Genomic DNA, 14,261 nt, shown 5'->3' with positions numbered 1-14,261 from the left:
CAGCAGAGCACTAAGCCTCTGAGGAGGGCAGTTGCAGTGGCAACTTATTTGCTGCCACTTATTTCTTTAGCATTTCCCCAAGAAAAAAATGTGTTTGTAGTTCAGGGTTTCAACTCTAAATTCTGACATCTGATAGCCGTTCTTAACACCACTCACTGTTCAGGAGCTTGTAGTCTTACATACTATTCTTTTCTTAGAAGAGAAAGGAATATTTCTAGCCTAACACCTGTTTTACTTTTACTGAATTCCTAGTGTTTTTTTTTTTTTTTTTTTTTTCCTCATGGTGATTCTGAGAGTGCTTCTACAAACTGAAATCACAAACAGAGGACTTAGATTTCAGGAAGGGACTCTGCGGAAGGACAAGATAAATAATGTGAAAACAAAGATCTTGTTTTCTTCCAGTGTTCTTTTGTGACTGGACTGAAATGAGAAAAATGTGTGTGGGGTTGGGAAAACAAATAGAAGCAACCTGATCCACTGCATAAGCAGAAGTCAAAATGAAAATTTTCAGGCATTCTAGAAGGCATCATCAGATCTTTAAGGGATTTAAGCTGACCTCTTCATAACCTCCATGTGCACAGAGACAAAAGGACACGCCGGGAGGAAGCGTGTCTGAAAGCATTACAGCAGTGTGCGCTAGACAATGGAAATGCTGAGCTGCATGTTATTTAGAGCATTTGCATGAAGATCCTGTGACATAGCATATAGGTGTCTGACCATTTTTCTTTAAAGAACAAGACAATATTCCCGAAACTAACAGCATAAAAACTGGGTTTTGGGTACAGGTTGCAGGGGACTTGTTTCATTGGGGGTGAGAATGTGAGGCGAATTTGGGCAAATGAATTAGGCTAGTGCATTTCCAACACTGGCCTGAATTTCACACTGGTTTTTTTTCTTTATCATCTGAATTGAAAAATGGTTAATTATGGGAAGGTATTTTTTTGAAAGGCAGGAAGAGGGAATGAGTAAAGAAATAGAGATAAATCATTTCTCTTGTTTAATATTTTTAACAGTAGAGTCTTGAACTGGCTGGATTCTTAATTACCCATATAAAATAAATGCTAAATGAGTTAAGCTTAGTAGTAAAAACAAAGCACCTTTACAGAACAGCTTAAATTTAATTTTGGTTATGAAGACAAGTAATTAATTAAATTCTAGCCATCATTTTGAGCTAAGCAGGTCTCACACCTTCTCCCTCAGCATAAATTTTAAATGCAAATGATTAGATTTGTACAAACATAGGGGACAGATTTTCACAGTATTGAATTAGAGATGGAGACTGCTAATGGCTGGCACCAGTCCTTGCCAGGGTGGTTGGAAACAAAAATGCTGAAAACTGCAGTTTTCTTTTTCCCCCAATCAAGCTGACACAGACTGGAAGTCATAAGCTAATACAATGTAAAAAAATATATTTTTTCCTCAACTGTAAATATAAGAAATTTAAGGAGAACATGTATTTTCACCTATAAAATATTCTGCTGTCTGTCTTTAGCAGGGTATTAACTGAAAATATTGTCAGTCAAAATATGTACGAGAAAGTTGTGTGAGTGCCCATACAGCACCACAGATTTGCATCTTCCTACCGACTTTCTGTGTTTATTGTTCATCCATGTCAGTGAGATTTCATTCCAACATCTAAATTAAAAATTCAGTATAAAAGGCCAGTTGGGGTTTTAGTTCTGAATTACTGGAGGATCAGTTGTTTCAACAATAACGTTTGTCAGTTTTTCATATTTCTTTTACATTTTAATTATAACTCATCAAATCTTAACCGATTACTCCTGGGTTAGATTCAGATGAATGCCACTGAAGGGTGTTTTAATTTAATGGAAGCAGCATAACATCTGTTTCTAATGTTTTAAAAGCCAATTTATATGGAAATTTTGCTTTAGCAAAAAGTCAATAGATGCAGACTTCTCTAACACCTCCTGTAAAAATTCGAAACTTGAATTAAAGCAGCATCAAAACAATGCCATTCTTTCTTCCTGTAGCAGTGTGATTACATTTTCACAACCTTTCATTTGTATCCTTTTCCTTCTATTGAAATGAAATTTTTGTGTTTTATAGCCGAGCCATCAAGACAAACCAGGACCTTCTGCCAGAGACACCGTGGACGCATATATTCTACAATGACTTCTGGGGAACACTTCTCACTCACAGTGGGAGCCACAAGTCATACAGACCTCTCTGCACGCTCTCCTTCCGCATCAATCATGCTGTTGGAGGGATGGACCCATGGGGCTATCACCTTGTAAACGTCCTGTTGCATGCTGCAGTCACAGGCCTTTTCACAAACTTCTCCAGGATCCTCTTTGGGGATGGGTACTGGACCTTGATAGCAGGTCTGCTGTTTGCGTCCCATCCGATCCACACTGAAGCCGTAGCAGGGATTGTGGGGAGGGCAGACATCGGAGCCTGCCTCTTCTTTCTGCTTTCCCTGATGTGTTACGTGAAGCACTGCTCTACGAGAAGTTCCTCAGCTAGTACTTGGGGCTGGATCTTGGGAACGGGAGTGTGCGCTGGGTGCAGCATGCTGTGGAAGGAGCAAGGAGTGACTGTTCTGGCAATTTCAGCAGTGTACGATATCTTTGTATTTCATCGCCTGAAAATGCATCAAATCATTCCTGCTTTATACAAGGTGAGTCTCCTTTTTTTTCCAGTAAACTATTCATAAAGCACCAGTCACTATTAAACAGGTGCTAAATGAGTTTTCAAGCACACAATAATTCTTAGCAGTTTAGTCAACTCTGAAAAATACGCACAGATGTCTGATACTGAAAGTATGTTTAAAGCAGTTTAGTAAGGTCTTCTTACATTTTGTTTAAACAATGTGCTATTACCCATTGCTATTACTTGACGCTGGGGATGTGTTTCTTTCAATTACTTTCCTTGCTTCCAGCAGCTCTTTCCTCATTCTGTTTACCTTCAAGCACTGGATATCTGGCTGCCTTTTGCAAAGAACTCATTCATGCTCTTATCCTCTTGTATCTTGCAAACTCAGCTTAGTTTGGTTGGGCATGCAAGTGCAGCAGCTGATACCATCTACAGGCTCCCTGAGGCAAAGATAGTGCTTTTATTGTTCTAGTTTAACAGAGTTGCACAGAACCTGGGTGCGTGCCTTTGGCATGTATTTTTTCTCCCCCTAGTAGGAGCTGTGACTCAAATCTTTTACTGCCTTACCAAACAAAATATTTCTATTTTTTTAACTTAACTGGCCTAAAGGCAAGCAAGTGAAATAAATAAATAAGAAAAGCTCATCAAAACCCTCTCTAACTTCTCCCCAAAGCTCATGTATTTTAGTGGTACCCATATACCCTGTCTGAAACCAAGATTCAATTACGTCAGTTGCTGTACAAGTGACTAGTACTGTATAAGTGAAAATAGAGTCAAAAGAAAGCAAGTAGTCTCTCATAGTTAGCAGATAAGCTGTTGTGACATGTTGACTTAGTTAAGCACTTTTCTGGCAAAAATAAATGTATTGACAGTATAATTTCTTATGCTTTGTTTACTCATATATATCATACGTATAGAACATTAATTATTATTACATTGCCCAGTACTATCTCTATTTATTTATATTTCCTATGTACCTGAGTTTACCCTTTTACATAAAATATTGTTTAGAGAAGTCTAGTGAGACTGTCTCTGGCCTTCTCCATCAAAGGACTGGAAATTATTTTCCAAGGCTGCTATTTAGTTGACATCAGTGGATACTTTGATAACGGCCACTCCCACTTGGAGATGGGCATCTCCCACTTGGGACAACTCCCAGTGGATGACTCCCACTTGGAGTTGGGAAATTTGGGTTTTGATTGTAGCATCTGACCAATGTTTGACAAATCCAGACCTCTACGGCAATTTGGATGCTGTCACCTTGATTTGAAATGACTTTTTAGATTTATTTTCACATAATTTTGAAATGACTGTGATATAAGAACGGTGTTTTAAAGTGATATTTTATCTCTTCTGAAATAACTAATAACAACAGAGCTAAGTTTTCTTACTAAAAGCTTTGGTTTTAGTTTGGTTCTCTGGGTTTAGACATACAATGATGAAGACTAGTTTATTTTGGTATTAAAAAAAATCCAACAAAACAGATTATGTAGCTGCTTTCAACTCCACATCTCTTTGAGACTGTTTGGGTGTTGCCTTTTTCTTGTTGTTTTGGCCTTAAAACGTGTCCCTGGTAAGAATTAAAAAAATCTTTCTTCCTAGAACAAACTGTAAAATCTCCTTAAGCAAACAAAATCAACTTTTGATTATTTTTTTTTCCTTTAATGTTGCCTATACTTTTTTGCTTGAAAAGACATTCCTGTACTGGAACTTGTATGACAGTAGCCATTTACAGATGTGTCTTCCTGTGCTAGCAACTGGCTTGAGTATTTCAAAACCAGAGTGCAGTTTAAAACAAAAGAGAACCAAACTTACCAAACAAAACCCTGTCTTGTTTCAAAAATGTTTTTTAAGACTATCTGGACAATTAGAAAGAATTGAATCAATTTACGGGTTCTGGAACTTGTGCTTTGCATTTTCTCAGTGTGGGAAGGAGATTGTAGAAGAAAAATAAAATTAAAAATCAGAAATCAAACATCGGTCCAGAAAAAAGTTACGGTCTTTTGTGTAGGAGGAGAAGAGTGCAAAATGGAGCCAAGGAAGCGAGGAAAATAATTTTTAAAAGACGGTTAGCTTAAATCTGTACTGAGTAAGTATGTAGTAATAATACGAAACCGAATGCAGAATAAACAGCATGCTGCAGCATCCTTGCAATGGAATAGTTGAAAGGACCTACCCTTTTCAGTCTACCTAACCTTAAGCTAAACCTTGTCCAACTGAGCTGACACAGCTGTTTCAAAGGTTGTGCTGGAAACTGGAACAAAGAGGAAATGCAGGTGATAAATAACCCTTAAAAAAACAAAACAAATATCCCAGATATGGCTCTAGGAATTGGATACTGGCTGTATCCTGGCTGTATCCAGTTAGTTTTGTTGCCCTGCAAACAGCTACTGAGAGTAATGCTGAGGTGAGGGGGCAGAAACGAGGAACTGAGGAACTGAGAGCGAGGGATTTCGGGGAGTGGGTGGTTAAGGACTTGAGCTAGCTTGCTGACTGACTATCACTTTTGGCTTCTGCAAGCCTTTTGAGAATATGTCACCAAGGGAACTGAGACACAGTTAATTATGTATAAGGAACTGTAACATCGCTGACTGCCTTCAGGACGGTCAGTGAGAATGAGCTGGTAAAAACAGCCTTAAAAATACTCCAGCAGATGGAAGAGATGGCATTGGGGTGCCAAGACTGTTTTTTTTTTTCTTCCTTATTTTTTCCAATTTTGTTCTTATCATTGGGCCAAGTGTCAGATAAATATGAAGTGGTGGCACAAGACTAGTAGCCATTTAGTGGGCTTGCACCTGTGATCACGGTGAGTCCCGATGTGTCACATCAAGTCCGTGACAGCATCCCATTGCGATTGGAACAGACTGGCAGGGCTTCTGAACAAGGCAGCTGCAGAGCAGGACCACCAGCAGAGCAGATGAACATTACCCGTTATTTAGAAGCTATTTTTAATACACTTTTAAAAATGTATATCATAGCTGCTTATTAAACTATCCAGCTCTTTTCCCTGTCATCTACATATTGGTTATTCAGTAGAACTTGGCTGCTGATCTTTTTTCCTTTGCCAAGTCTTGTTGTATTCCTGTCTGCCTGCAATACTTGCTCTCTGGCTGGCAAAGTTGTCAGTCTGAACCCAGTTTGATTTGGTTAGTTCTATTTTATTCTGTCTGACTCGCTTTCTAAGTGCGGTCTGATAAGAATATATTCCCTGTCTTTAAGTCAGCAGAATTTGTTGGAAATTATTTATTACGGTTGTAAATGAGTTGTCTGGAGTGAGAGCAATTAAAAAAATCTGTCTCTGCAGTGGGGCAAAGCATTCTTTATGGAAGAAGGCTGGGATTTTGGTTGATTTTCGGTATTTTAGACCTTGTTTTCACCGTAAACTGCATAGCAGGTATGCAGATTGATTGGGTTGTCATTTGTCGTATGTACCTAATGATTGTACCTGTCAGCAGTCAGACTTGCACAAGTTAAACTACCAGAAGTGTAGGGGTGGGAGGGGGAACCTGACTACGGGAGAGAGCTGTGATCAAGTTTGTAATTATAGAAACTATGCAAATTCAGAGACCTAATTCTTTTGTACTTGCAGTCCCCAGTTTGAGAGCAGAGCCATTAATCAACATGGCTGTACACAGCCTTCTGTCCAATTAGTGGTACAAAGCTAATATAAGCCCTATGGTACTGCCCTTTTTTCCTTTTTTTTTTTTTTCTTTAAATGTGGGAATGGAGCTGGACAGCATTAGCAGTTAAAAAGAGGAGGCAAATGCACTTAATATTCATTTTTAATATAATACTAATGATAAAATATTTATTGCTATGTGGTTTATGTGTACAAACTGCCTTACTGAAATAACTAAACCAGATGTATGTTCCATTAATGTTCCACTGCTATAGTATGGTAACATTTTACCAGATCAACATATCGTTAGTACAGAGGGTTCCCTATACTAAAATAAGGACACCTCTTTTTTCCCATCACTTATTTGACTAACACCCCCAGCCCTGGGAGGTCTGTCTCCCATGTGGAATTAGTTACTGGTATCTATAGCTGAACATGAACCACAAATTGGATTGCAGGATGCATTATCTAACCTTTCTGTACTATTATAACAGTATTGGTTTTGTAAAAAGCAATTTTGTTGGAAACCTATATTTTATTTAAGGTAATGATGGAAACCTGGGCCTCCATGGATGACATGGTGAACCACCAAACCAAACGCTGCTTTCTTTTATGGTCTTGGAACGGCCTTATTTGTGGGTGATATGTATGATTCCTGCTGAAAATAGGACTTCGTGTATTAGATAAAGCTACTGATTTTTGAGAACACTCTAAACTTGAAACAAGCCACTTTCTCCGTTCTTTGAAGCAGTGACTTTTAGAACTGCCATGCCTTGGAAAGCAATTTCCAAATAAAATGCTGCTCTAGATTTAAACTTGGGATTTTATTCTTCTCTTCCGGGGAGCTTTAAAGCCTTAGCAATGCAGTGGGTCTTGCTGGTTTTTCATCTCCATCTACAAGTTCTGTCATTTTGAGGCAGTGTTTTTATCATTGTTTAAAATCTAGCTTGATGATGGTGTGTTTTTTGTTTGTTTTCTGCAATCTAAGGAATTTTAAGGTGCTTGAAATTAGCCACAGGCCCGGATATTTTGGCAGACCCGACCGGTAAGCCATGATTTTGCAAGATATTTCACTCAAACACTTGCGTGGGTATAGTCCTGTCTTAGCCCAGTGTCTTTGTGTTCAGAGCCAGATAGTCAGCCGACATGCTTCTCCTGGCCATTACTTCTGTTCTAGTTGAAAATAAAAAATAGCTTAGGGCTTCCGAACATGACCTGAAGTCTTGCAGGTTAGCTTTGTGAACAACAAGAGCTGTTTCATACTGTGCTTGTGTGCTGTGTAACCTCCTCGGGTTCAGGGCTGAGGGCAGGGTCGGAGGCCTCGGTCTGTGGTGCCCAGCTGCGAGCTCCTGCTCTGCGGTGGTCAGCTGGGGGTTAATTCTCCTGGCAGCTCCAAGCCCGTACAAAACTGTGGAAATGCTGAGACGAATGTGCCTGTACATACATTGCTCATATTTCCGGAGGAACCAGCCCGGTGCTTCTCTCTTCACGCTGCGGGAGAGCAGCAGCGTGAGGCCTGCACTGTCCTGGCCGTCGCTCCCCCTCCCCAGCAGATAGCTCCTAGACAAAAGAAGCTTTTTGCAATTTACTTCTTTCTTGACAATTTCAAGTAGCTAATACTGCTGTTTCCTGTAGCTCCCACAGCTCCTTGCTGCTTTTCCTTTTGATCCTAAAATAAGAAAAGCAAGATTGGCCTCAGCTATCTTTCTTGTCAGAGATATTGATCTCCTGCAGGTCCTGTGATGTCAGTGGAGTTGCACCGAATTGAACATCAATAAGTATAAATAGCTATTGTTTCCTGAAAATATTTTCATGTGGTGATTTAAACCACTGAAACAGATCACATATGACAGAAATATAGCATCCCGAGGCAAGTTTAGGAGAAGGTTTTTTTTTTTCATTATTATTTTCTTCAAATAAGGAATAGCATGCTATCTGAAGTTTCTGGGCTAAAACGGACTATGTTTTAATATTAAATCTGTAATATCTTTTCTGGAATTGCTACTAAAATCTGCATTAGTTTTTTCTACCCACTTTGAAGTCTACAATAATATTTTGGAAACTATTTTTGAGAGTGCCTCTCTGGAAAGAAGGAAGAAGGACAGGCTTCTTTAATAAATAAGTAAATCAAAACCAGAGATACTTTTCCATATTTACAGAGATTGTGAAGACATGAAGAACCTTCAGTGTAACAGAGAGGTTAGTTTGTTAGGGGAAAGTTGTCACTGTCTTCAGTTTTAGGTAAGATTTATACTGCGTGGTAACACGCAGAATATGCTCTGTTCTTCATTTTTCCCCTTGACTTACAAGGGATCTGTTTTGAGGCATGGGTGAAAAAGCTTTCAGGAGCTTTGCACGGTTGGTGTTAGCACTTACTTTTTGTTCCGAGGTTGCATGCCAATTACAAATATGAAGAACAATGCGACTTCTTCATGGTGTTGTTTAATTGCGGGGTATTGGACTTGCTACTTGCCAATTTTTAAAACCCATGCCAGTAATACTAATCTGATGTTACTCTCATAGTTTTTAATCTTTTCACAATATTTAACAAATCAAGTAAAAGCAGAAAGCTTACCATAGTGTGTAACGACTGTGTTTCAGAACATTAGGAGTATTTGCAGGTGTTACTTACTTTTCATCTTAGTGATTACTACAGCTTCCTAATGGAAGCAGCTTTGCAAAATTGTTTTTCTAACAGCTGGCAAGTTTATTGTGTAAATTATCTGTACTAAAAGCAGTTACGTTTCATGCTTTTTGGAAGGGATGGTCAATTAAGTATTTTATGCAGTGATAAAGGGACTTGGGTGCCTGTGAACCTTGAGAAATACATGCAGCTTTGGCTGTTTTCAGTTTTCCATTTGTTTGTGAGCTGGAAAGCTGTGTCCCTTATCTCTCTAGCTCTGCTTCTCCATGAGTCAGTTGTCTGGGTACCATCCATAAAATGGGAAAAACAATGTACAGTACTAAAGCTGTGGATTTGCCTCAGGAGTTAGGCCTTTATGCTTAAACCTCTTCTGGTGTTTTGACTAAAATACATGTATTTATGATCTCTTATTCATCAAGTATGTATCCCTTGTGTCTGTTAGATGCCAGACAGAAAGTTTATATGTGTGCCTTGCATACAAATCTTCTTCAAATACTCTCTTCAAACATGAGTACTTTACATTAGCCTCCTAATATCCTTGCTTAGGCACCTAAATGCCCTAATTTGATGAAGTGCTGAATGCTTATAGCTCCTTATGGGCTTTGGTGAACGAACCCATTGCACTTTGTAGACCACAACTAAGTAGCAAGCTAGACTATACGCTTCCAACAGTCAAGGCAAGTGCTAATAGCATATGAAGAGGAGGGAAAAAACACACACACATATAAACAAACAAACAAAACAAAAACAACACCAAGGTGTGTTACCAGTCAGAATCAAATGGATAATATGCAAGGGAGAAGGTATAGGTTCTGGGTGCTCTTAGTTCTGTCTCGTATAAATTCATTAAAGCACCTTCTGAGAATGTAATTGTTGCTGGGAGTACATGAAAATCAGCTTTATGATTTTTGAGCATTTTAACCGCAGTCACCTAGTTTTCACAACAGCAGAGCTTGGAAAGTATTACCTAAATCTGCTCAATAGAATTATGTTCTCAAAGGCAGTCGTCTTCCTGGAGTCCTACCCTAAAACAGAGCCTTTGCTGGTACCTGAGCATGGGCTTTGATTCCAGACCTGGGAGAAGATATACAAACCCTGAGACACAAGGGAGACTTTTCTCTTGGTATTATGTTTAATTTTGAATTTCCTGGCTTATGCTCATTTTTATTAGTTGTAATGATTTAATGATTACGTGCACGCTTTTTCCAAACGGAGTGATTCTAAACAGTAACCTATGTGGACAGCTACGATATTAAAATACAAGTGTATGAGATTTACGGTGGAAACAACCAGTTGTGATAGAAGGCAGCAAACATTTCTGGCATATTTATTGGAAGAACAGAATGATATTTTGTACATATTGCCTCTATTTCTTTTTCCAGCTGCAATGTAGATTAGGTATGGGGAGGGAGACAACCCAGGCTTGCAATCCTGTAGCTGATTTTATGGGTCAGTTCTTAGGAGGTAAATTTCTAGCCTCGCTAACCTTGAATGTCTCTTGGAAAAAAAGAAGAATCCCTTGATGCTGTGGATAGTCCACATTGGGAGGAGGGGGAAAACCAAATATTTTTTGTTCCTAAGTTTCTAGGAAACTAATTGAAAATGCACATGAGGTAATTATGTTAAAATTGTCCAGAAGCTTTTGAGGGAAGGGAATGAAAATTTTTGTACTTGGTGCTCTTAAATGTCAGGTAGAACATACGTCCCTTTTTGCTATCAGAATGGTAAGAGTTTCAGACACATACACAGTTTACTTCTAAGGCTGTGGATTTGATTGGGTTGTGTAAAAGTCAGAGCTTCTGTGACATTTAATCACCAAAATCTTGTTTTCCCCCTTTACAAAAAAATATGGAAATAAATTCCCATAGCAACAAAATCTTTAAAGTGAGTGTAGGGGCATATTGAGTTAATAAAGGCAATGAAAGAGCAGGGGAAAAGAGAGGGTAGAATTGTATCAAGTCTCTGTAAATTCTTTCTCTTCAAGAAAACAGGACTTTGGGGGCTATGGATAAATTTTTTGCATGTTTTAGTCTGTGTGCTTTAAAAGTATCCCGGGCAGCCTATACTTCTGTACAGCACAGTGAAACTTGCATCAACAGCAGTGTTTATTTATCAGGGATTGTGAGATTACAGTTTATTTTTAAAATACATGTTTATTATAGTTCTATCTATTACTTGGAGACTTGTCTCCTTAAAAGATGTTATTAGAAGTGGCAAAAAGCTGCCACAAAATAGCTCTCATGAGTTTTAACGTAGAAGCCATGCCAATTTTTATAAGCTTAGTTTTTGCTCCTTTGGACTACTTACATATAGTATTTTTGGCTTCTAGTAATTTGAAATCTGTGGAAACTCAGTGTTAGCAGTTTTATGGAGGGATTTTTTATTTCTCTTGTTTTTTTGTCTAAGTCATTATATATTTTTACCTTTTCTGACCTGAGCTGTTAAACAAGAATTTGACTTTTTGTGGGTGATTGTAGTTGAGAATATGGATTAGTTGTGGAACAAGACATACTTGATAAAATCTTGTTTATTTACAAATAAAATCCCAAACAGAATTTCTTTCAGGACAAGAAGTATCAAACCGTGTGCCTTTATCCCAGCTCTAAACTCCTCTCAGTGAATATTGCAGAGCTTCTTCTCTCATCTTATTTGGGATAAAGTTACCTGCATAATGTGTATTTTTACCAACCTTCCTTTGCACCCAGTTTTGTGATCTATGTTTTCTTACTGGTTCACATATGTACATGCAGTCTCTCTTGCAAGCAGAAAAAAAAACAAAAACAAAAAACAACTGTCCATGCGCCTTTGCTCTGGGAGAGACATCTTTCCTTGGAAGAAGAGAGCAGTTGATTATTTCAGTCACCTTCTGTAAAACGTATCTCAAGAAAATCTTATCTCAAGTTATATCTGTACTGTATGCATGTAGTTAGTGATAATGATTCACTGTGGAAGTCAGCAGCTGGAGGGACCTTTTTACAGAATACAGAAGTGGGTCTAAAGGCAAGGTAAGCAGATGGGTTCCTTGGCTGGCTGGTAGTAGGCTGCTACTAGTGCATAAAGCCTGAAGCTAGCTGAGGAAATGTTTATACAATGCTCAGGATTTGGCTATTTATGATCACTCTTCTTGTCAGGAGACCTGTTAGTCAAAGTAACTTAGACCTCAGGCATTCCAAAATCAAAAGAATTAACAATGAAGAGATAAGAATTAACTTTTTGGAAGTTTTCATTTGCCTTCTGTTTTGCAATCCTGTAGATTAAGTGTTTTCAGGATTTTGGCGGTAATCATGAAGCTTGAAAAGGGTGAAGAAAAAATCTTAGCACAGTGCAAATTGTTCTTATTTGATGCTAGTATACGGTAAGACAAAACTAAGCTGGCTGCAGTTGTGGCAGATTACTTATCTGTAACTTACTTTAAAACCTTAGGTTTATATGAAACACAAATTAAAAAAAAAGGTTTATAATTTAATCATTGTTATGGTAGGTCAATGTTGATATGTTCTGAAGATGTCAGGTTTCTAAATGTAATTTTTAAAAATATGCTTCTTTTATTTCCATCCCTTTTCAGTCTAGAAGATGTTTTCACTCCATCATAAATCATGGTATATATGGTAGTGTAGACCTAGACCATTGCAGGTGACTGCTTCTGCCTTGGAACTGCCCTGCGCATGATATGGTGTGCTGTCAGCAACTGGTGATCACGTACTAGCAAAACGGTTGATGTGTCTGTGCTCCCTCAGGTTGGTCTTTAAGGCTCTGCAGTGCCCAGATTGCTCCTCTGTGCTCTGGTAGCCTGATAACAACCCCTGCCATCATCGGGTGGAGTAAAGAAGATACAGGTGTTGGTGTAGCTTCTTCACTGATGTCTGCCTTGTTCATACATGTGACTGCAAGTCTATGTCCAGTAAGCAAGTGGTATATTAATATAGTAGCTAAGTGGGCTAGATCTCACTTTGAGTTATAGCCTGGTGTTCTGGAATGATAATTGTGTTCTGAAGCAGCAGTGATTTAGTAGGTTTGTTAATCAAGACATAGTCCTCTTTGACGTGAGCCTTAACGCTCAGTGTTTTCAGCTTCAGGTTTGTACCAATCCTATGTAAAGCTTTTCTTTTTCTATATTTGAAGGAAAGAATTTCAGTGCCTGCCTAAGTCTCAGTCTTTAGACTATATCCTAAAGTGTAAGGAAGAAAGGAAGAAATGAGTAAGGATAAGAAAATAAAGGAAAAAAAAAAAAAGGTTGAATAGCTCAATATATGATATGGAAGCCAAAATTTGTGCTGTACAGACTAACCATTCCTATATTAATTGGCGGAGTTGCTCTTATCAGCTAGAGAATGTAGCACCTGCCTTCTGACCTTACTGTCTGCAGTGTTTGTGTATTTTCTTGTAAGTTTTGACAGACTAATAAAAACTGAAATTTTATAAAATCTTTTTTGATGTGTGACCTTGCATTTTGTGGCACTTGGTGGTTAGCAACCAACATACCGCCTCACTGGGGTAGTAAATTTGTGTTTTAATACAGTTATTTGTTTTACTTATAGTGTAGCAGACAGCTTCAAACCCTCAGGGAGAGCTTTTTAAGTCTGTCTGTCTTTCAGTCTGCTTTGCTACTTCATCCTCTGGGCTTGGTTGCAGTATTTTGATTAAATGTTACGTTACTGTGATACATACACAAACCATTTGAAATGTTCAGATTTGGTTTTAAAAAGGCATTGTTTAAAAAAAAATACGTGTCTACAATCTCACTACAGAATTAGCCTTTTTGTGTGTCCCAAAGCCATGTTGCTATACATCAGCAGGCTTCTAAGCATGTTTACATGAAGATGTGCAGCTAAATAGCTCAGAAATTTTCTTGCTAAAAATCCTAGAACTGCTTTTTAAATTAACATGTATTTGCATCTGAAATCATAATATATATTAGGTTTGTGTTGACTACTTCCAGGAAGCTCAATTTTCTGTGCATTAAAGCAAATATGTAAATTGTTTTCTGATATTAATTAATTAATTTATTTATTTTCCTGTTGATAGCATTGATGGCTGCAGAAATTTAAGTACATCTAGTTTTCTCAACATCTTTTTTTAGTAATCTGATATATTCTGCCATTAACTGGCTGGTACACTCAACTGTGAATTTCACGGGCTGCTTGCAGACATACAGACTCTTCCTGGAAGCTTAATTAAATGTGAATGTCCAGTTAACACCACAATTTCAGCAGTTCTTTACTTGGATGTTACATCGTGTTATGTCCTTATGTCATATGCAAGCGGAGCCAGATGTTTTTAATATGGGACTTGAGTCTGGTTGTGGTGTCTTGTGGACATCTTGTTGTGCCCCGACAGGGCTTCATATTCAAAAGTGGTTTTGTTTTTTTCCCCCCAAGATATTTG

The 14,261-nt window shown here is 38.2% G+C and overlaps 1 protein-coding gene across 8 annotated transcripts in view; it reads left to right on the top strand.

Moving 5' to 3' along the window:
- TMTC2 (transmembrane O-mannosyltransferase targeting cadherins 2) overlaps positions 1–14,261 on the top strand; it is a 369,395-nt gene that overhangs the window by 103,451 nt on the left and 251,683 nt on the right. For 7 of the 8 annotated variants that reach the window (XR_010830965.1, XR_010830962.1, XR_010830966.1 and 4 more), the window contains one exon: positions 2,068–2,638. The exons of the other annotated variant lie outside the window; for it this stretch is intronic. Coding sequence is in view for 4 of the 7 variants with exons in the window: in XM_048061231.2 (XP_047917188.1) it covers positions 2,068–2,638 (571 nt within the window). In the remaining 3 variants the exon portion in view is untranslated. The remainder of the gene's footprint in view (positions 1–2,067; positions 2,639–14,261) is intronic. 8 annotated transcript variants of the gene reach the window in all.

This window comes from Anser cygnoides, chromosome 1 (assembly GCF_040182565.1).
Source record: "Anser cygnoides isolate HZ-2024a breed goose chromosome 1, Taihu_goose_T2T_genome, whole genome shotgun sequence".
Classification (NCBI taxonomy): Eukaryota; Metazoa; Chordata; class Aves; order Anseriformes; family Anatidae; genus Anser; species Anser cygnoides.
Note: the sequence above shows the minus strand (reverse complement) of the source record. Positions and strands in the feature narration are given on the sequence as shown.